Source organism: Oncorhynchus tshawytscha, linkage group LG13 (assembly GCF_018296145.1).
Source record: "Oncorhynchus tshawytscha isolate Ot180627B linkage group LG13, Otsh_v2.0, whole genome shotgun sequence".
Lineage (NCBI taxonomy): Eukaryota > Metazoa > Chordata > Actinopteri > Salmoniformes > Salmonidae > Oncorhynchus > Oncorhynchus tshawytscha.
The window spans coordinates 64496623-64520267 of record NC_056441.1 but is presented as its reverse complement, the minus strand read 5'-3'; the positions used below and the strand labels follow the sequence as shown (position 1 = coordinate 64520267).

General features: G+C 43.5%; 1 protein-coding gene across 1 annotated transcript in view; it reads right to left on the bottom strand.

Moving 5' to 3' along the window:
* tyw1 (tRNA-yW synthesizing protein 1 homolog (S. cerevisiae)) overlaps positions 1 to 23645 on the bottom strand; it is a 104938-nt gene that overhangs the window by 43149 nt on the left and 38144 nt on the right. Inside the window, 3 exon segments of the mRNA XM_042294944.1 lie at positions 2169 to 2193; positions 2195 to 2276; positions 8881 to 9005. Coding sequence (XP_042150878.1) covers positions 2169 to 2193; positions 2195 to 2276; positions 8881 to 9005 — 232 coding nt within the window.

Sequence of the window (23645 nt, the reverse complement as noted above, 5' to 3'; positions counted from 1 at the left end):
GAGTTTAAAGCCTAACAGCACTGGACAGCATAGCTGTGAGAAGTACATATGAGGAGATTTTACAGGTTCAACAGTTTACCCCCAAGTTCCTGAATCTATTGAACTAAACTGTATCATGCCTCACGGATATTGCAGTGAATTGCAGTTGTATGATGTTGTTAAGCATCCCATTCAAGGGAAGAATGGAAACACCCAGAAAATATCAATGGGAAAATATCAATGATCGCATCTAGAAGACCAACTGAAAAAGGCATACAGAGGGCCTCCCGAGTGGTGCAGCGGTCTAAGGCACTGCATCGCGTTCGATGGGTAAGGGGAGGGTTTGGCCGGCTTGGATGTCCTTGTCCCATCGGGCTCTAACGACTCCCTGTGCCGGCCGGGCACATGCACATTGACTTTGGTCGCCAGCTGTACAGTGTTTCTTCCGACACATTGGTGTGGCTGGCTTCTGGGTTAAGTGGGCAGTGTGTCAAGAAGCAGTGCGGCTTGGTGGTTGTGTTTCAGAGCATGCATGGCTCTCTTCGCCTCTGAGACCGTCCGGGAGTTGCAGCGATGGGACAAGACTGTAACTACCAATTGGATATCACGAAATTGGGGAGAAAGGGGTAAAAAGAAATACTCTAAAAAAAATCTAAAAAGAAAAAGGCATGAAGAAGACAAACCAACTATCCATACCACATGCTGGCCAGACAAGGCTGCTCAAAAAAAACAATTCAATGTAACCTATTTAAACTAGGCAAGTCAGTTAAGAACAAATTCTTATTTACAATTACAGCTTACAGGTGAACAGTGGGTTAACTGTCTTGTTCAGGGGCAGAACGACAGATTTACGCCTTGTCAGCTCGGGAATTCGATCCAGCAACCTTTCGGTTACGGCACAACGCTCTGACCACTAGGCAACCTGTGGCCTCAAGAGTCCGGGTTCTTACATGGTTTCATTTTTAGTTCACTTCAAATCAAGGCGACCTTTGTCTAGCTTTCAGTCTTTTCCTTCAAGTCTCTACGCTTATGTCACTGAGACAATGGAAATCTCCACAGCACTACAAAGAACAAAGCTTACAATATGTAACTTTTTGGGGGACCTGACAAAATGTACAGTTATAGATCTGTGATTGCCATTGAAAGCAAGTCCAAGAAGCGTTAGATCTGTTCAATGTGCACTATTTCTATGCTTCCCATTCTTAAGTTTTGTATCTTTTGAGGTTTTGTAGACCAGCTTCAAACAGCTGAAAATACTATATTTTTGTTTACTGAAACAATATTTCACAGCGGTTTAGATTCTGCAATGATTCTCTACACTATACATTGCCTAATTTCTTGTTTGTGACAAACAAGCAAACTATTTGAATTTTAGCAACCAGGAAATGGCGTAGCGATCTCCTTTAAGAGTATTGAATTAAATAACGGCAGGGGCCCCAGACCAGCGTGTGTCACTATGACAACTGCAGATGGATCAAATGATGGTGGTGCAACAAGGGAACGGCTCAGCCTTCCTCCTCCCATCACATGAATACTTTATCAGCCTAATTACTACGCCAGGGTCAATGTACTGTACTGTAGTGAGTCTTCAGATGAATTACACACACACTGTATGTGTCCCAATTGGAACCCTATTCCCTATATAGTGAACTAAGGCACCTGAACACAAACATTAGACCCTACAATATAAAGGGAATAGGGTGCCACTTGGGATACGTGTGGTGGGAGATCACTCAACAATGACTAATGGTACAGCGTTTGGCGTGCGGCGAGATTAATCTGGGATGTCATGAAAAAGCCATCAGATCGGGCTCAGTTGTTCAGATAATTCCCTTTTTATATTATACATCGGCCATTTTCTCTTAGCACTTCAGTTCTTATGAAGGGCACATCTAAACAGGGCCAGCTGACCGTTATCAGAGGAGGATAAACCCCGTCAGTAAATTGAGTCGGAAGAAAACGTGCAGCAAAAAATGCAGATAATTGGGTATGACATGCTCAGACTTCATTAAACCTGTATTCATTGGGAGTTTCGCCATTACATTGTCATTAAATATTCTTTATTGTCATACTGCAGGGAATATAAGGGGGAGCTGTAATGTATTTCTGAGGTATTTAACCATATGTTGTGTGTTGAGGGTGGAGGAATGGAGGGGGCAGAGATGGATTGGATGGAAGTCACCACCTACCTTGACCTCAATGAAATCAGGTCCCAGCGAGCTCTGAGTAGGCCTTCAGTTTGTCTACAGTCCACGTCTTCACCAGAGTCAGTTTGTACACTGTCCTCTGCTGAGAGACTTCCTAACCTCCTGCCAAATATATGAACATATTTCCCTCAGATTACACAGACCCACAAAGAATTTGAAAATAAACCCAATTTTGATAAACTCCCATATATATTGGGTGAAATACCAGTGTGCATCACAGCAGCAAGATGTGTGACCTATTGCCACAAGAAAAGGGCAACCAGCGTAAAACAAACACATTTGTAAATACAACCCATATTTATTTGACTTCCCTTTTGTACTTTAACTATTTGCACATAATATGACATTTGAAATGTCTTTATTATTTTGGAACTTGTGAGTGTACATTTTTTATTGTTTATTTCACTTTTGTTTATTATCTACTTCACTTGCTTTGGCAATGTTAACATACGTTTTCCATGCCAATAAAGCCCTTAAATTGAAACAATTGAGAGAGAGAGAGAAAGAGGGTGGGGGGAGGAGAGGGAGAGAGGGAGTTGCACAACTGAATGCATTCAACTAAAATGTGTCTTCTGCATTTTACCCAACCCCTCTGAATCAGTGGGGGGCTGCCTTAATCAACACCCAAATCAAATCAAATTTTATTTGTCACATACACATGGTTAGCAGATGTTAATGCGAGTGTAGCGAAATGCTTGTGCTTCTAGTTCCGACAATGCAGTAATAACGAACAAGTAATCTAACTAACAATTCCAAAAAACTACTGTCTTATACACAGTGTAAGGGGATAAAGAATATGTACATAAGGATATATGAATGAGTGATGATACAGAGCAGCATAGGCAAGATACAGTAGATGATATCGAGTACAGTATATACATATGAGATGAGTATGTAAACCAAGTGGCATAGTTAAAGTGGCTAGTGATACATGTATTACATAAGGATGCAGTCGATGATATAGAGTACAGTATCTACGTATGCATATGAGATGAATAATGTAGGGTAAGTAACATTATATAAGGTAGCATTGTTTAAAGTGGCTAGTGATATATTTACATCATTTCCCATCAATTCCCATTATTAAAGTGGCTGGAGTAGAGTCAGTGTCATTGACAGTGTGTTGGCAGTAGCTACTCACCCGAGGAGTAGTTGTTGTTGGAGGTTAACTGCCTTGCTCAGAGGCAGAACAACAGATTTTTACCTTGTTGGCTCATGGATTCGATCCAACACCCTTTCAGTTACTGGTCCAACACTCACCAGGCTACCTGCCGCCCCATAGCTGATTGACCTTTAGAATGTAATCACTGTTAATTACAAACACAGCACAGTAAAATACTTGCTCAATTGAGAGTGCCAGAATTGGGACGTATAGAAGAATTAATAAATGTATTAATGTCACTCGTCTCTATCCAGATTGTGATGATGCTTCATGCCTCACCCCCATCTGTCTGTCGTGATCGAGGGAGAGTGAGACATGATGCATCCACAAGCTGCACATTTAGAATGTCATTTTGTCATAAATGCTGTGCAGAGTATTTGAAATGTTACATTTTTCGAAAGATCTCCACGATTTTGTACACTGCTAAGGTGTTTCCCGAGCTGTTACCCCATATCTGTAGGGTATAATGACATGAAAACCCACCCATGGAACTGTCTGTAAGAGGCTCCTCTATCATTCTCATTCCTGTCGTTTTACGGCTATCAAACAGGTCAACCCACAGGTGAACCTTCATCACGGTCATCGCCCATAACACCTGTCATCCAGGGGCGAGATACCACCTGATGAGGTCCCCTGGCAATCTGTTAACCTGTGACGGTCAGGAACACACTAACAGGAAATGGAATAGGGGCCGAAATAAATAGGCTAACCCCCATTCCCTGACAAAGGAATGGTTCTCCCCGGATTAACTGCCTCATATTTCACATTTATACTAAGCACAGTATACTTCACACTGCCATTTTTCTCAAAGTAAATAGGTGAGGGGAGAAAAGGTTGGAGCTAGCAGAAAGACTAAGTAAATGGCTATGGGAGAGAAGAAAAGAATGGGAACACACTCCTCCCCTGTTCCTATACTTCTCTCTCTATCTCACTCGCTATCCTCTTCTCAGAAAGAGGGAGAAGTGGTGGCTCTGGCCCCTTCAGCTCAGTGGGGTATGGATAATTGGGCCATGGTGCCAGGGAGGAAGGCAGGGAGGTGAGGTATTTGCAGCCACCTCCCCTCCAAAGCCAACAGAGCAGCCACAGCACAGCTCCATCAGTCCCTCAGCACAGGGATGAGGCCAGGTTGGAAAGCAGAGCAGAGAGAAAGAGGGAACGGTCAGAATGAGAGAAGAGAATATCAGGGGAGAGGAGAGCTTAGCAACCAGGGATGGGGGTGGGGTGGGTGTGTAAACCAGGGCTAGGGTGGGTGTGTAAACCAAGGCTAGGGGTGGGGTGGGTGTGTAAACCAGGGCTGGGGGTGGAGCCTACCATGAGAGGAAGCTATGAGCCACACAGAGATGGGATCACTATGGCCTAACTCACTACCTCTGATAGTGTCTCTGCCTGTTCCCTAGAGAGGCTGTTCAAGACTGACAGGCAGGCACACCTGTTTTTTGGTCATATTTTGAGTCTGGTCGGCAGACAGGTGCTTTGTCTATTATTGATAGTTTGTGTATATATATATATATATATATATATATATATATATTGTGTATTATGTAGATATACTGTATATAGAATCGTAGGAATGCACCCAAAAAATATGTCAGCAACTCCCTTGTTCTTCAGAAGCAACCTTCTTGTAAGCATCCCATACCTATACACCATGTAAAAGGATACATTGACAACCCCTTCTTCAGCCATCCCTTACTGTATATCCACCAATATTGCACCATCCATCACCAGAATGTACAGATCTACATCATCACAAGTCACCGGGCCAGGGAAGGTGAGAAGGAGAACTAGAGAAAGAAACAGAGACAGATTGAGACCTCACTACTCCTAGACAAGAAACTTGACTGGTCTATCCTACTAGCTGCAGAAAACGAACCAGGCAGAACCGAATAAAAACCACTGGGTACAGGTACTAACACTAAGTGATAATAAGTAAACAGTTTATACAGTCTACCAGTAATTTGCTCACTTGACAATGAAAAAACGCTAACCACGACTATTCCTGGTGCATAGTGAATGTTTTTCTGCCATGAAATTTGTTTTATTAAGTGTTAAAAACATTCATAGGTAGTGGATAACGATGAGTTACCCGAATGCAGAGTAAATCACTTTGATAACTGGTGAAACGCCCGACACAGACGGCAATTACAGCAATCCATTTGGCTGCATTTACGACCAGATTTACAGTGAAAAGAGGTTCACACATGAAGCTGTAATAAACCTGTCCATTGTCTAGAGTAGACTGTGCCTCAGAGGGGGGAAGCTGGCAGGTTGATTGTAGCCAGGAAGTGAAGACATCCCAATAAAACATTTTACAGCCCACATCTATGTTCAAGGTTGTTATGCTACGAGGCCACTGAGTGCAGTTTTTCTTCCACTGCTTTCTAGAAAAGGGCTAATGAAGGTGATTGAAATTAGATACGCTGTTAAAGTGTGTGTGTTCACATTGTTAGAAGCTTTGAAAGATACCCAGTACTATAAGAATACCCAATGCATCTGTGTAAATCAGGCTACCCTGAAAGGATAGGAGGGGAGGAGACTCATTTTCTAGTTACCACCTTCAACGTAGCAACTTCATGTTGTCATATAAATTCTCCAAAGAAAGAACACATCCACAGTGTCTGATAAGACTTATAGGAGTGGACTCTACATTTCCTATTATTCCTCACGTCACTTCTTGGAATTCATTCATTGGGTGACTCAGTCAGAGAAACACAAAAATATGGGGGAAATGAGTGTCTATGTGTACGTGTGTGCATGTGTGTGTGTGTGTGTGGAGAAGGAGAGAATGTTGTGTTGAATGGCTGTGTCTGTCAGACAGTGAGCAAGTCTGTAATAAAAGGCATGATTAAATATAAATAGTTCTTCTACGGAACGTCACCATTGATGAAAGCATTGGAGTTCCAACTATTCTATTCAGATGGAAAACATGTGCTGCAAGCAGACTCAAGGTCCTCTTCTTAGAAGTTAGAACAAAAATTCCCCCTCTTCTACTTCTCCAGTGCATCGCAGGGCAGAGTGAACTTCGTGAACTGTTTTCAATCAGGATGGCAGACAATGTTTCTCTTCCACTCTGATATGGCAGCAAATGATGGCGGACAGAACATTCTCAAAATATTAAGTCTCTCTCTTTGAAACATTTCACAGGGAATATAAGTCTTGGGAGAATAAGAGAGGGTTACTGTAAAAGTCGACTCATAAAACAGCCTACATCTGTAGTTCCTTGCATTTTCCAGAGGGTACAATGAAATGAAGACGGTTTCAATTCCAGACTTTGCCAGTGTCTTGCATTTTCAGAAATTTGTTTGGGGGTCACTGTTCATTAAATCAGTCCCAGAGTTGAGTTGAGGTTCCTCAAGAAGCTGAGAAGCTATCTGGCAACAACAAACCATTAAAAACAGGCGTGGAATGGATTACAAGGAAACACTGAGATTCCCATTCCACTGATGTGTCGTTGACCATCTAAAAAAGCTGGAGTAGAAAGCTGCAGAGACCACTGCCATTATTTGTCACTCAAAGTTCCCCAATGAGGTAAACAGACCTTTCCTACTTTCGTATTGATATTTCTCTAATTTCTAGCACAGGGAAATATATGATAATGAATGGAACCACATTACACTTCAGTGCTCCTGGTACTGTATACCATTATAATCAGGAGGAAATAGACATTTCCACTAACCTCAGCCACAATAAAGGATCAGCATACTGATGTATGAACATATATTATCATCACACTGTACCATACCTTTCCAACCATCCAGCAAAGTGACATTGCGATGTCTGTGAATTTCAGAATTTACATATACACTGACAAAAATATAAACGCAATATGTAAAGTGTTGGTCCTATGTTTCATGAGCTGAAATAAAACATCCCAGAAATGTTCCATATCTGACAGGTCTGGCATTTCAAGAAGCTGATTAAACAGCATGATCATTACACAGATTCACCTTGTGTTGGGGACAATAAAAGGCCACTCTAAAATGTGCAGTTTTGTCACACAACACAATGCCGGGCAATTTTCATGCTGACTGCATGTCCACCAGAGCTGTTGCCAGATAATTGAATAATAATTCATTTCTCTACCACAAGCTGCCTTCAACATAGTTTTTTGAGAATTTGTCATTATGTCCAACCGACCTCACAACAGCAAACCTAGTGTAACCATGCCAGCCCAGGACCTCCACATCTGGCTTCTTCACCTGCGGGATCGTCTGAGGGGGGTGGAGGGTTTCTGAGAAGTATTTCTGTCTGGAATAAAGCCCTTGTGGGGAAAACCCCATTCTGATTTGCTGGGCCTGGCTCCCCAGTGGTTGGGCATGGCTGCCAAATGACTGGGCCTATGCCCTCCAAGGCCCACCCATGGCTGCACCCCTGCCCAGTCATGTGAAATCCATAGATTAGGACCAAATTGATTTATTTCAATTGACTGATTTCCTTATATAAACTGTAACTCAGTAAAATCTTTGAAATTGTTGCATGTTGCGTTTATATTTTTGTTGAATAGAAATCAGTGTAGCATATTCCTGTTATGCCAGCCAGTATGTAAAGCTGGTGATACTTCTCATAGAGGGGACAGGGAGAGTGCTACTGTATTCCCTCTCCGCTTTGATTGGTAAAGGAAAACTCCCAGGATGCACTGCGCTCCTTGAGAGTGAAAATATAAGGCATCAGAAGGTGTCCATCATCGCCACGTCAACCACTCTTATCTGTTTGGAGTTTCGTTTTTAACTCTCCTGGCTTTTAATTTTGAATCGTGGTGATGAGAATTCTCTACTGTTGCCTCATCAAATTAGGACATTTTCCATGGATAATGATCATGGTATTGGACAGATTTTCATTTTCAACCAAACTCCTATAGTCATTGGCATGCATTGGCAAGACAGCACAAACAGATCTGGAACCAGGCTAGTCACAGCATAAAACAGCAACATGACTCACATGCAAGGGAATAAACGGCAACTTACCTACGCATCAAATTGGTCTTTGTTCCCCAATGAACATCGGTTGTATTACAATGTTATAAAAGTGGAAAATTGCCATTCATTGATATCTGCTAGTGGTGTGAAGCCAATTACCGTATAATTGAAGCGCAACAGGCAGATAATGAAAGAGGCTCAATGCTACAATTCATTTGGATAATAAAAAGGCTATAATATTGAATCCCTGATGTGAGGACACAATAGCAGTCACTCAGCTAATAGAAACAGTACTTATCAGGGCTTTTCTATAACAATGATGTTGATGTTTGGATGAACATTCAGTAAAGATTAAGGGGAGGGTGTGGTTGGCTTAACACCAACTTAGTCAATTAGTTTTGAGGGGCCGGGGTTGGAGCACTGAGCCTGTCCAAACTGGCTACTAGTATTTATAAAATGAACAAGTTGCTTTCCAATCCCATTGTCCTTTCCAGCATGGTTCCAACAACTGTTGTGGTGTTGTATCCAGGCCAGCACAGTGTAGTACAGCTTACCTTGGCTCGGTTTATCTAAGTAGTGTTAGAACGAAGGGTACTAGAGGTACTCACCTTTTCACCCAGATCCTTGAGGCTGTCTAGGAACCTCGGCCAGAAGTCGTTGAAGAGCAGCCGGTCGATCTTTTTCAGACTGCCCTTGGTGCCGGCACCCACACTCACATACAGCTTGGTCACCGGTACCAGACTTGGAGGGGAAGAGGTCAGAGAGGAATAGGATACGGGGATGAGAGCGAGAAAGGAAATGGGGAGACATGGAGAGAAAGAGAACAAGGGGATAGTGAGAGAGAGATCACAGTGAGAGAGAGCGAGAGAGAAATCAGTGTGGGACACAGCAGGCGAGAAACATTTTGGTTTGCGACGCCTCGCTCTTCCTCTCTTCCTTGAGTTTGGCAGAATGCCAAGACGATTTTGCACCGCAACATATTAACCGGTGAATGTTCCTGGATTACTGTCGACTCCAATAACACCACAGGATTGGGTTCTCTCTCCAGAGAGATCAATCAAATGTATTTATAATGCCCTTTTTACACCAGTAGTTATCACGAAGTGCTTATACAGAAACCAAGCCTAAAAACCCCAGAGAGCAAGCAATGCAGATGTATAAGCACGGTGGCTAAGGAAATCTCTAGAAAGGCAGGAACCTAGAAAGAAACTTCGAGTGGAACCAGGCTCTGAGGGGTGACCAGTCCTCTTCTGGCTCTGCCAGTTGGAGATAAGAGTACATGGCCATTAAGGCCAGATCATTCTTCAACATGTTCAAAACATTCATAGATGACCAGCAGGGTCAAATAATAATCACATTGGTTATATAAGGTGCAGCAGGTTAACACCTCAGGAGGAAATGTCAGTTGGCTTTTCATAGCCAAACATTCCAAGGTAGAAACAGCAGGTCCAGGACAAGGCAGAACAGCAGAAACTGGAACAGCAGCACAACAAGGTAGCAAGTTCGGTGAGCAGGTCAGTGGCCCCATCCAAAGTTACTCCCGGACAGGGCTGAGTATAGCCCACAATGATATATAGCCCACCACCGTACGAGCCAGAGGACAGAAAGGATGGGAGAGCGGGAGCAAGCCAGTGACTCAGTCCCCGTAATAGGGTCAGAGGTAGAGTATTGCAGTGGAGAGAGGGGAGCCGGCCAGGCAGAGACAGCAAGGGTGGTTCCGTCACTCCAGTGCCTTGCCATTCACCTTCGCACCCCTGGGCAAGACTATACTCAATCATAGGACCTACTAAAGAGATGAGTCTTCAGTAAAGACTTAAAGGTTTAGACCGAGTCTACATCTCACATGGATTGGCAGACCATTCCATACATATTTTACTCTACAGGAGAAAGCCCTGCCTCCAGCTGTTTGCTTAGAAATTCTAGGAACAATAAGGAGGCCTGCGTCTTGTGACTGTAGTGTGCGTGTAGGTATGTATGGAAGGACCAAAAGCATGGATTAGCTTTACTGCATAAGTCTTGGACAAAAAGTTTCAGATTTTTGCAATGTTACGAAGATGGAAAAAGGCTACTCTTTAAATATTTTTGATATGTTCCTCAAAAGAGAGATCAGGGTCCAGAGTAACGACAAGGTCCTTCACAGTTTTATTTGAAACGACTGTACATCCATCGAGATTCCGAATGACATCACCAAGAGGTAGTATATATAGTGAAAACAATGGAACCTTGAGGATCACCAAAACTTACCATTGATTTGTCAGAGGACAAACCATCCACAGAGACGAACTGATATATTTCCGACAGATAAGATCTAAACCAGGCAAGAACTTGACCGCATAGACCAGGCTTGGACAATTATTTTCCATGAGGGCCACATTAGAATATATTTTTCCATCGCGGGCCAGAATTATATATCATGTGTATGACTGTGTTGACAGATATATCTACTGTAAATCACGTCCAAATATGCTAATTATTTTACTTTTTTAACATGCACAGAAATAATGTTCCCTCCATGTGCCACACCCTGACCGTAGTTCCTTTATGTCTCCATTTTGGTTTGGTCAGGGCATGAGTTGGGGTGGGCATTCTGTTGTTTTTCTGTTTTCTTTTCTATGCGTTTGGCCTGGTATGGTTCCCAATCAGAGGCAGCTGTCTATCGTTGTCTCTGATTGAGAACCATACTTAGGTAGCCTTTTCCCACCTGGTGTTTGTGGGTAGTTGTTTCCTGTTTTATGTTTTTACCTTTCAGGACTGTTTCGATTTTCATTTCTTACATTCACTTGGTTATTTTGTATTTTCGTGTTCTGTTCTAATAAATAATCATGGACACTTACCACGCTGCATTTTGGTCCGATCCTTCCTACTCCTCATCCGATGAAGACGAAGATCGTTACACCGTGTTCTCCTTTTGATAGGTATTTTCATTATTAGACATGCAATGACCTCAGAGGGAAAAGTACACTTTGCATTCAAGCACCACGGACAGAACTCTTGTTAACGGGTATGCACAACAACACAAGAGAGAGAGCTCAACATTACATTAAACTATTCAATCAGTGTGAGGAGTGAAGTCTCTAATGGGCATTGACTAGAGCAGTGAAGTCAGGTATCGTTTCTGATGTCGCTATGCACAGGATTGCTGAAAGGTGAGAGTCAGTAAGAGATTCTGTTCCTTGACTTGTTTTATTTTTCTATCACTGAAAATGTCTTCACATACATTGGTTGACCCAAACAGTACAAACATATTCTGAGCATGACGCCTAATCTTTGGAAAGTTTTGTTCATCGAGAGATGCATAGAACATCGTCAGTGACATTGGAGAACTATTCAAAACAATCACTGCATCAGACTGAAGACCGATAAGCTCAAGTTGCAGGTCAGTGGGAGCGTTATCCACATTGAAGGTGAAAGGAGAGGAAACCAACAGCATGTCATTTTCCAAAACAATGGAAAAAAACTCACCGCTCAAAGCACGCAGCAGCGTATACTTCTCCTGCTGGTCATCTGCTAGGGAACAGACTAGTAGTGTCTGAAGGTGGGTGAGATTGTTGTCATCTGCTAGGGAACAGACTAGTAGTATCGGAAGGTGGGTGAGATTGTTGTCATCTGCTAGGGAACAGACTAGTAGTATCGGAAGGTGGGTGAGATTGTTGGCATCTGCTAGGGAACAGACTAGTAGTATCGGAAGGTGGGTGAGATTGTTGTCATCTGCTAGGGAACAGACTAGTAGTATCGGAAGGTGGGTGATCTGATTAGTTGTCATCTGCTAGGGAACAGACTAGTAGTATCGGAAGGTGGGTGAGATTGTTGTCATCTGACAGGGAACAGACTAGTAGTATCGGAAGGTGGGTGAGATTGTTGTCATCTGCTAGGGAACAGACTAGTAGTATCGGAAGGTGGGTGAGATTGTTGTCATCTGACAGGGAACAGACTAGTAGTATCGGAAGGTGGGTGAGATTGTTGTCATCTGCTAGGGAACAGACTAGTAGTATCGGAAGGTGGGTGAGATTGTTGTCATCTGCTAGGGAACAGACTAGTAGTATCGGAAGGTGGGTGAGATTGTTGTCATCTGCTAGGGAACAGACTAGTAGTATCGGAAGGTGGGTGAGATTGTTGTCATCTGCTAGGGAACAGACTAGTAGTATCGGAAGGTGGGTGAGATTGTTGTCATCTGATAGGGAACAGACTAGTAGTATCGGAAGGTGGGTGAGATTGTTGTCATCTGATAGGGAACAGACTAGTAGTATCGGAAGGTGGGTGAGATTGTTGTCATCTGCTAGGGAACAGACTAGTAGTATCGGAAGGTGGGTGAGATTGTTGTCATCTGACAGGGAACAGACTAGTAGTATCGGAAGGTGGGTGAGATTGTTGTCATCTGCTAGGGAACAGACTAGTAGTATCGGAAGGTGGGTGAGATTGTTGTCATCTGACAGGGAACAGACTAGTAGTATCGGAAGGTGGGTGAGATTGTTGTCATCATGCTAGGGAACAGACTAGTAGTATCGGAAGGTGGGTGAGATTGTTGTCATCTGCTAGGGAACAGACTAGTAGTATCGGAAGGTGGGTGAGATTGTTGTCATCTGCTAGGGAACAGACTAGTAGTATCGGAAGGTGGGTGAGATTGTTGTCATCTGCTAGGGAACAGACTAGTAGTATCGGAAGGTGGGTGAGATTGTTGTCATCTGCTAGGGAACAGACTAGTAGTATCGGAAGGTGGGTGAGATTGTTGTCATCTGACAGGGAACAGACTAGTAGTATCGGAAGGTGGGTGAGATTGTTGTCATCTGATAGGGAACAGACTAGTAGTATCGGAAGGTGGGTGAGATTGTTGTCATCTGATAGGGAACAGACTAGTAGTAAGGTCATCTGGGGAAGGTGGGGTGAGATTGTTGTCATCTGATAGGGAACAGACTAGTAGTGTCTGAAGGTGGGTGAGATTGTTGTCATCTGCTAGGGAACAGACTAGTAGTATCGGAAGGTGGGTGAGATTGTTGTCATCTGATAGGGAACAGACTAGTAGTGTCTGAAGGTGGGTCATCTGAGAACAGACTTAGTTGTCATCTGCTAGGGAACAGACTAGTAGTATCGGAAGGTGGGTGAGATTGTTGTCATCTGACAGGGAACAGACTAGTAGTATCGGAAGGTGGGTGAGATTGTTGTCATCTGCTAGGGAACAGACTAGTAGTATCGGAAGGTGGGTGAAGATTGTTGTCATCTGACAGGGAACAGACTAGTAGTATCGGAAGGTGGGTGAGATTGTTGTCATCTGATAGGGAACAGACTAGTAGTGTCTGAAGGTGGGTGAGATTGTTGTCATCTGCTAGGGAACAGACTAGTAGTATCGGAAGGTGGGTGAGATTGTTGTCATCTGGGAACAGACTAGGTGGGTGGGTGAGATTGTTGTCATCTGCTAGGGAACAGACTAGTAGTATCGGAAGGTGGGTGAGATTGTTGTCATCTGCTAGGGAACAGACTAGTAGTATCGGAAGGTGGGTGAGATTGTTGTCATCTGCTAGGGAACAGACTAGTAGTGTCTGAAGGTGGGTGAGATTGTTGTCATCTGCTAGGGAACAGACTAGTAGTATCGGAAGGTGGGTGAGATTGTTGTCATCTGATAGGGAACAGACTAGTAGTGTCTGAAGGTGGGTGAGATTGTTGTCATCTGCTAGGGAACAGACTAGTAGTATCGGAAGGTGGGTGAGATTGTTGTCATCTGCTAGGGAACAGACTAGTAGTATCGGAAGGTGGGTGAGATTGTTGTCATCTGATAGGGAACAGACTAGTAGTATCGGAAGGTGGGTGAGATTGTTGTCATCTGATAGGGAACAGACTAGTAGTGTCTGAAGGTGGGTGAGATTGTTGTCATCTGATAGGGAACAGACTAGTAGTGTCTGAAGGTGGGTGAGATTGTTGTCATCTGCTAGGGAACAGACTAGTAGTGTCTGAAGGTGGGTGAGATTGTTGTCATCTGATAGGGAACAGACTAGTAGTATCTGGGGAAGGTGGGTGAGATTGTTGTCATCTGATAGGGAACAGACTAGTAGTATCGGAAGGTGGGTGAGATTGTTGTCATCTGATAGGGAACAGACTAGTAGTATCGGAAGGTGGGTGAGATTGTTGTCATCTGATAGGGAACAGACTAGTAGTGTCTGAAGGTGGGTGAGATTGTTGTCATCTGATAGGGAACAGACTAGTAGTATCGGAAGGTGGGTGAGATTGTTGTCATCTGCTAGGGAACAGACTAGTAGTATCGGAAGGTGGGTGAGATTGTTGTCATCTGCTAGGGAACAGACTAGTAGTATCGGAAGGTGGGTGAGATTGTTGTCATCTGACAGGGAACAGACTAGTAGTATCGGAAGGTGGGTGAGATTGTTGACTTCTACTTGGCGGGTCAGGAGGAGTCATTTTTCCTTCAAGGCTTTGACAAGGCTGTTCATCTGATGTGCAAAAAGGCTTTTGCCTTGTAGTTTGGAATTCAGTTCATTCATGAGGGCCATGATGCCATGACCTGTCCTGATTTGTCATAGACGAGAGCTAAAAAACTTTAATGAGCAAGCCTTCCTTCACGAATTCGCCTCTGTAAAATGGTATAGAATCAACTTGATCCCCTCTGTCGAAGACGCTTGGACCTATTTTTCTGATATTTTCAGAAGTATTGTTAACACACCCCCATGAAGGAAATGAGAATTAAGAACAGGTTCAGCCCCCATGACCTTGCAGAGTTACTCCACCTCAAGAATTGCATTTGGCGAAAGGCTCGGCACACGCATATTCAGGCTGACTGGCTCTCGGTCAGGCAAATTAGAAATAAGTGCACTCAGGCTATCCAGAAGGCCAAAGTTAGTTACTTAAAGGAGCAGTTCTCTCTGTGGGTCTAACACCAAGAAATTCTGGAAAACAGTTAAAGACCTGGAGAATAAACCCTCCTCCTCACAGCTGCCCATGTCCCTTAAAGTTGATGATGTGGTTGTTACTGACAATAAGCACATGGCTGAGCTCTTTAAATCACCACTTCATTAAGTCAGGATTCCTATTTGACTCAGCCATGCCTCCTTGCCCGTCCAACATTTCCTCATCTCCCACCCCTTCTAATGTGACTATCCCCGATGCTTCTCCCTCTTTTTCCCCTGCTCTGCTATAAAGTTTCTCCCTGCAGGCAGTCACTGAGTCCGAGGTGCTGGAGAAGCTCCTGAAACTTGACCCAAAAAAACATCTGTGTCTGATGGTTTAGACCTTTTCTTCTTTTAAGGTTGCTGCCCCTATCATCGCCAAGCCTCTCTCTCCTTTCTGGGGAGGTTCCCATTGCTTGGAAGGCAGCCACAGTTTATACTTTATTTAAAGGGGGTGATCAAGCTGATCCTAACTGTTATAGGTCTATTTCTATTTTGCCCTGTTTATCAAAAGTGTTGGAAAAACTTGTCAATAATCAACTGACTGGCTTTCTTGATGTCTATAGTATTCTCTGTGGTATGCAATCTGGTTTCTGCTCAGGTTATGGATGTGTCACTGCAATCTTAAAAGGTCCTCAATGATGTCACCATTGCCCTTGATTCTAAGCAATGTTGTGCTGCTATTTTTATTGACTTGGCCAAAGCTTTTGATACGGTAGACCATTCCATTTTTGTGGACCGGCTAAGGCATATTGGTGTCTGAGGGGTTTTTGACCTGGATTGCTTACTACCTCTCTCAAAGAGTGCAGTGTATAAAGTCAGAAAATCTGCTGTCTCAGCCACTGCCTGTCACCAAGGGAGTAAGTACCCCAAGGCTCGATCCTAGGCCCCACGTTCTTCTCAATTTGCATCAACAATATAGCTCAGGCAGTAGGAAGCTAAGAATAAATATTTTGATGTCCACTCTTGCTGGAACACCCAACATTCATCGTCTACTTTCCTTTTCTTTGAAAAACTATTTTTTGCGCAATTTGTGACATGCGTGTCAGCCTGTCAGTCACTGTCCGTGCTCGTGCAGTTGTGATTTATAAGTGCCTTCAAAATAAAATGTCCCACAAGCGGTGAGAGTTAAATCATTACACAAAGGCGAGTATTCATTGGGCTTTTAATTTGAATAACAAATATGTTTTTCAATTTTACTATTGCAAATTCTTTGTGAGCTGAGCATGATTCCACGGGCCATATTGAATCAGGTTGCGGGCCGCATACGGGCTGGCCTTTGACCAGGCCTGGCGTAGACCAATTACAGTTTCAAATCTCTTCAAAATAATGTGGTGATCATTAGTCTAGAAAGTGGCACTACAGGCTAGGAGCACAAGAATAGATGCAGAGCCTTGGTCTGATGCCATTTAAAGATAATAAACCACCTTCACCGAGTGCGGTATCAGTTCTATGATGGGGTCTAAAACCAGACGGGAGGGTTTTGTATACATTATTTGTCTTCAGGAAGGCAGTGAGTTGCTGAGCAACAGCTTTTTCATTTTTTTTTTAAAGGAATGAGAGATTCAATATAGGCCGATAGTTTTTTTATTTTCCAGGTCAAGGTTTGGCTTTTTCAAGAGGCTTTATTACTGCCCCTTTTAGTGAGTTTGGTGCATGTCCGGAGGATAAGGAGCCGTTTATTATGTTCAACATAAGAGAGCCAAGCAAAGGAAGTAGTTCTTTCAGCAGTGATTGAAAACACTTTGCTGTACATTGATATCTCTGCCATTTCAGGAGTGAGTGAGTGAGTGAGAATAAGAAGGATATAAAAAAGGAGAGAGCGCACCGTCATTCCTAGTATTCAGGTCTTTTTTGAGAGGGGAGGCTTGATTGCAATTGGCTGTAAACTGCCAGTAGAGCAGCAGGAGGAGTATGTAGCTACATTAGAAACAAAGGAAACAGACAATGTCAAAGAGGTTTGGTAGAGGTTGTAACCACACAAATGACATTTTTCACTCCAATAAATATCCCAAAGTACAACCATAGTAATTACCCAGAGTGGCAAGGACACAGGCAATGGCAGAGTTCAATTAGCCAAATAAGCAACTGTTGGAAGGATTTCACACACAACCTCCCCTTCCCTAAGTGAACACTTGCGTTTTCCAATCAAAGTCATGTCCGTGCATCTGGCTCGATAAATTCAGACAGCTTGTCCGTGGCTGTGGGTATTGTCGTGTGGTGCCATCACCGACTCTGACAGACCAGGGAGCAGGGACTATACTGTAAGTCAGGTCTCTGACAGACAAGGCAGGGCCACAGCCAATGACACTATAGGATGACCTGGAAGGAACAAGCTGTCTGGTTGGGCATCTGCCTGGGAGGAGTAATCTGTTTGGATGTGGTTCAAAGGTCAGAGGTTGCTTTGAAATCAGAGACCACAAAGGTAAATATGTGGGCATGAGTGTCAATATTTACCTCTAAAACTGATACGTGACTTGAGGTCAACGCTTTGGCAATAACTTGGCAACTGAGGGACCTTAGCATTGTATAGGTAAGAAGTTACAAAAATCCCAATGCCATCAAAATAAAATGTCCTTAGTCTTGAGCCTCTGTGTCAATGTCACCTTAGATGACAACATTAACATAACACAAACGTGAGCAGAGTGTTACAGCACTGTAGGCAGATGTAGCAAATAAAAATGCACTTACAATGCTGTGAAGTCTGCTTTTAACATGTTCAATCAAATGCCATTTCAGCTTTCTCATAAGAACGGAAGAGAAATGTTGTACAAACATTGGGGGGGACGTTGTAGAAAAGTTATGGGGACGTTGTAGGAACATTGGGAGGTTGTTGAGTCAGAGACACAGGCAAGCAGAGCAGTCAGCGCCTCTCCAAGACTTCTCTAATCTATTCAGCAGTCAGTTCCAAAGAGGTTTTAATTGTGTGTTGCCAAAGTGTTCTGTTCTGTCCTCAGAATGCTTAGCAGAGAAAAACAGTGTCTTCTACAGGGGAGAGAGAGACATTCTGAACTGACAGTGTGCTGTTGTGTTCTCTTGTTCACCAGACTCAGACACTTAACCTGCTTCTCTTATTGTGCTCCTCAATGCCCCTTCCTGTCGATAAGGGGGACTGCGTGTGTATACACACACACACACACACACACACACACACACACACACACACACAAAGCCAAGAGGCTTTGTGTGTGTAAGTCGTTTACCACTGCGCATATACAGTGCATTCGGAAAGTATTCAGACCCCTTGACTTTCTTACGTTACAGCCTTATTCTAAAATGGATTAAAAAAACATGTTCCTCATCAATCTACACACAATAGCCCATATGACAAAGTGAACACAGTTTTTTAGAAATGTTAACAAATAAAAAACAGATACCTTATTTACGTAAGTATTCAGACCCTTTGCAATAAGACGCGAAATTTAGCTCCAGTGCATCCTGTTTCCATTGATCATCCTTGAGATGTTTCTACAACTTGAAGTCCACCTGTGGTCAATTCAATTGATTGGACATGATTTATAAAAGGCACACACCTGTCTATTTAAGGTCCCACCGTTGACAGTGTATGGCAGAGAAAAAACCAAGCCATGGGATCGAAAGAATTGTCCGTAGAGCTCCGAGACACGATGGTGTCGAGGCACAGATCTGAGGAATGGTAACAAAACATTTCTGCAACATTCAAGGTCCCCAAGAACACAGTGGCCTCCATCATTCTTAAATGGAAGAAGTTTGGATCCACCAAGACTCTTCCTACAGCTGGCCACCCTGCCAAACTGAGCAATCGGGGGAGAAGGGCCTTGGTCAGGGAGAAGACAAAGAACACGATGGTCTCTCTGATAGAGCTCCTCTGTGGAGATGGGAGAACCTTCCAGAAGGACAATAATCTCTGCAGCACTCCTCCAATCAGGCCTTTATGGTAGAGAGGCGAGAGGGAAGCCACTGCTCAGTAAAAGGCACATGACAGCCCGCTTGGAGTTTGCCAAAAAGCACCTAAAGGACTCTTAGACCATTAGAAACAAGATTCTCTGGTCTGATGAAACCAAGATTGAACTCTTTGGCCTGAATGCCAAACGTTAAGTCTGCAGGAAACCTGGCACCATCCCTATGGTAAAGCATGGTGATGGCAGCATCAAGCTGTGGGGAAGCTTTTCAACGACAGGGACTGGGAGACTAGTCAGGATCAAGAGAAAGATGAACGGAGCAAAGTACAGAAAGATCCTTGATGAAAACTTGCTCCAGAGTGCTCAGGACCTCAGACTGGGAAGACAGTTCACCTTCCAATGGGACAACGACCCTAAGCACACAGCCAAGACAACGCAGGAGTGGCTTTGGGACAAGTCTCTGAATGTCCTTGAGTGGCCTAGCCAGAGCCCGGACTTGAACCCGATCGAACATCTCTGGATAGACCAGAAAATATCTCTGCAGTGACACTCCCCATCCAACATGACAGAGCTTGAGAGGATCTAAAGAGAAGAATGGGAGAAACTCCCCAAACACAGGTGTGCCAAGCTTGTAGTGTCATACCAAAGAAGACTCGAGGCTGTAATCTCTGCCAAAGGTGCTTCAACAAAGTACTGAGTAAAAGGTCTGAATACTTAATGTAAATGTGATATTTATTTTATTCCATTTTTATACATTTGCAAAACATTTCTTAAAATCCTGCTTTTGCTTTGTCATTATGGGGTATTTTGTGTAGATTGATGAGATTTAAAAAAATTTTTTTAATCCATTTTAGAATAATGTAACATAACCAAATGTGAAAAAGTCAAGGGGTCTGAATACTTTCCAAATTCACTGTACACTGCAGAACAGCACCAATTTGTCTGGGCAAGGAATCTGCAAGGTGTCCAAAGCATTCCTCAGGGATGCTGGCCCATGTTGACTCCAAAGCGTTCCACATTTGTGTCAAGTTGGCTGGATGTCCTTTGGGTGGTGGACAATTGTTGATACACAAGGGAAACTGTTGAGCGTGAAAACCCCAGCATCGTTGCATTTCTTGACACAAACTGGTACGCCTGGCACCTACTACCATACCCTGTTCAAAGTTACTTACATATTTTTTCTTTCCCATTCACCCTCTCAATGGCTCACATACACAATCCAAGTCTCAATTGACTCCAGGCTTAAAAATTCCTCCCCTTCATCTTCACTTTGAAGTGGATTTGTGACATCAATAAGGGATCATAGCTTTCACCTGGTCAGTCTAGGTCATGGAAAGAGCTGGTGTTCTTAATGTTTTGTACACTCAGTGTATAATGACTGTGTGTACTCAAAGACATGCAAGGTGAAGATGTATTTTTTACCTAAGGCACCATGCTGGTAAAAAGAGCGAGACGGAGACGATGCTAGGCTGACAGACAGTTGAAACTGTGATTTGCAATTCTGTTCAAGATTAAGGCTCTTCTATGACCTGGCTCGGCCCTGCCTTAGTCAGAAGCCTCAATGTGCTTCTGTGTTTGTATAGACTTCAAAAGAGAGAAGAGGTGACGGTCAGAGCGAAAGAGCACCGCCCGAACACACCCTAGAGAAAGGAACGGTTACAGTAAGAAAAGAAAGAAACTGATTGTGTTTTTGTCAGGCCAAATGGCATTAGGACTGAAAGGGAGACAAAGAAAGAAAGAGACAAAGCTGGAGAAGCCATCTCTCCTCTCCCTTAGGGTTGGGCCAACAACTTCTCTTTACTCCAACACCTTCAGTGGCACCCCCACCTGATCTCCTGGGCCTTGGGGACCATGAAGCTGGAGAGCCTAATGACTGCACAAACCTCCTCTGCCTGTGATGTACACTTTTTCACTCCCCCTCAACGATTTAAAGGGGAACATTATGTCTTATTATGAATAATAAAAGCAAGAAAGGGGTTATTTAGGGTTGTGTTCCCATTCCCCTTTAAAAGGAATGGACTGGTGGGAAGAAAATGGTGTGGGAGAATCAGAGAACAGTCAGGGAGAGAGATATACAAAAATGAAAGAGAGAGAGAGAGAGAGAGAGAACATTGGAGCCAGGCCAAGTCCCTCTCCTCTTCCCACTGGGAGGTCTCAGTCTCTTCAGCTACCACTGATCACTATGGATCTCCTGGCAGTGCCTAGACGTTGCTCACCTTGCCTAGAATCAACACACGCCACAGTCACTCAGTATATTTCTCCTTGCATGCACACACAAACACACCGATGCGCACACATACAGATGCACATGCCAAGCACTCTCACACAAGCCCAAAAAACGAACCAAAATTGATTCGAAAAGTAAACAGTAAAGTTTTCAAAAGATTGATTTCATGCACTAATTGCATGACCCCCCAAAAAGTTATATGCTGTGGATCAATGCAGTATGAAACAACATTATCCTGAATAATGGCAGCAAGCGACAACAAATCCATATAATTATTTCCATTGATGAAGCCAGGTAAACGGCTGCTGCCTCTGATACATTTGAAGGGTAAATCACATCACAGAACAGCTTCACACAGAGACATCAAACTGAAAAATATAATTGTACATTCCCCCGGCCCTCATACAGGGCCCTTGGAGAAATCACACTTTAATTCAGTCATATCACCAGCCCAGGCTGACACACACACACACACATACCCCCCACAGGTCCCTCAGGCCTCATTATGTGTCTATTTTATTTATATTATGTGATGTGGAATCACATTACACTCCCACATGGGTCGCTGGCTGTCCTCTGGAAGGGCACTCATTCCCTCTAAAGTGGATTGTTCATACAGTACTGTATCAATGCTGACATGGTGCTCCATTAAAAGTATCTATTCTAACAAGAAAGATGGATAGCGGGACAGAGGAAGGGAAATGGTTATGAATCTGAGTATTAGTGTCTTGCAGGAATACATCCACATCATTACCATTGTCCTCTAAAGCTCTCTACAATAGAAATGTTTATACTCCAAGACCATTATCCCAAGGGGTTTAGTGATCAGATCCGACTATCCGGATTACATTTCCATCAGAAGTCCTCAGAGAGCCCTTAAGATTGACTTGACCTAATGTCAATCAGTAACCCTGAACGTTTAATTGAAAAAAACATCAAAAACCAAAACTGACTCCAAATGGCTTTATTCTGTGCCGACATGACTCAATTAAACTAGGTGGTCAAATGAAAACAGATCACCACCACTGATGAACGTGACAAGCAGCACTGAGCAAATCAGGAACTTTAGAGAGGAGTCACACACACACACACCTGCCAACAGCAACCCCCTGGTTCAACCACAAGCTCACTAATCAGCAATGCAACTCGGTTGGGTTCATTTCAGTACCAGTAGACATGTCGCTAACTACTACAATCCAGATGTCCATCAAAGGGCTGAGTATGAGAAACAAATTGGAATGACATGTTCCTTTGACTGGATGGACTTGGCACTTGACGAAGAGAGAAACAGTGACACTTGAGTCATTCCTGGCTAAACTGACTGAATCAGTGCAGTCGACAGAGGGCAGGGAGAGAGAGCTCCGTTGATCCCAATGGGAGGCATTTATATTGTTTTGTGAGGGGTCATGTGTGACATGTTTGGGTTATCCTAGAATAAATCATCAACTGCTATAGTCAAAGGCCATCTAATAAACCACTGAATAATATAGTGAGAGGATGCTTTTTCAAATCAAATGATTTGTCACATGCGCAAAGTACAACAGTGAAATGCCTACTTACAAGCCCTTAACCAACAATGCAGTTTCAAGAAAATACCTATAGTACACTTATTTTTTAAAGTAAGAGATAAGAACAAATCATTTAAGAGCAGCAGTAAATAACAATAGACGGGCTATATACAGGGGGTACCAGTACAGAGTCAATGTGCGGAGGCACCGGTGTATTGGTAATTGAGGTATTATATGTACATGTAGGTAGAGTTATTAAAGTGACTATGCATAGATAATAACAGAGTAGCAGCAGAGTAGAAGAGGGAGGGAGGGGGCATGCAAATAGTCCGGGTTGCCATTGATTAGCTGTTCAGGAGTCTTATAACTTGGGGGTAGAAGCTGCTGTTGCAGTCAAGCCGAGTGTGCACATCATCCATTGATTACAAACTAAGATAGATGCCATGTTTTTCTCTTTACTAACTGCTGGAACTGTCATGGCCAACTGAGCTGTTGCTTTACAAAGCAAAGACAGGTCAGAGACAGGCCCAGTGACAAGTGCGTCACACTCTGGGCCCGGTGAGGAGAGGTGTGACAGCGGCTGGACAGACAGGGTGCTGATGACTGAATCAGCCCAGAGCCTCACTGCACTTTTTGTGTCCCAAATTGTACCCTATTTCTTTATAGTGCACTACTTTTGACCAGGGCACTATGTAGGAAATAGGGTGCCATTTGGGACGCAACAACTATGATGACACTGCACTGTGGGGACCGAAGTGTCAGCCAAATATCCCCCAGGCCCAGCGTCTGTCTGTCTGTTAGCCTGACCAGGTCTGTGACACAGTTCTAGCGCTCATACAGCTCTGCTTCATTGAAGCATGTGTCGTGACTCTCAA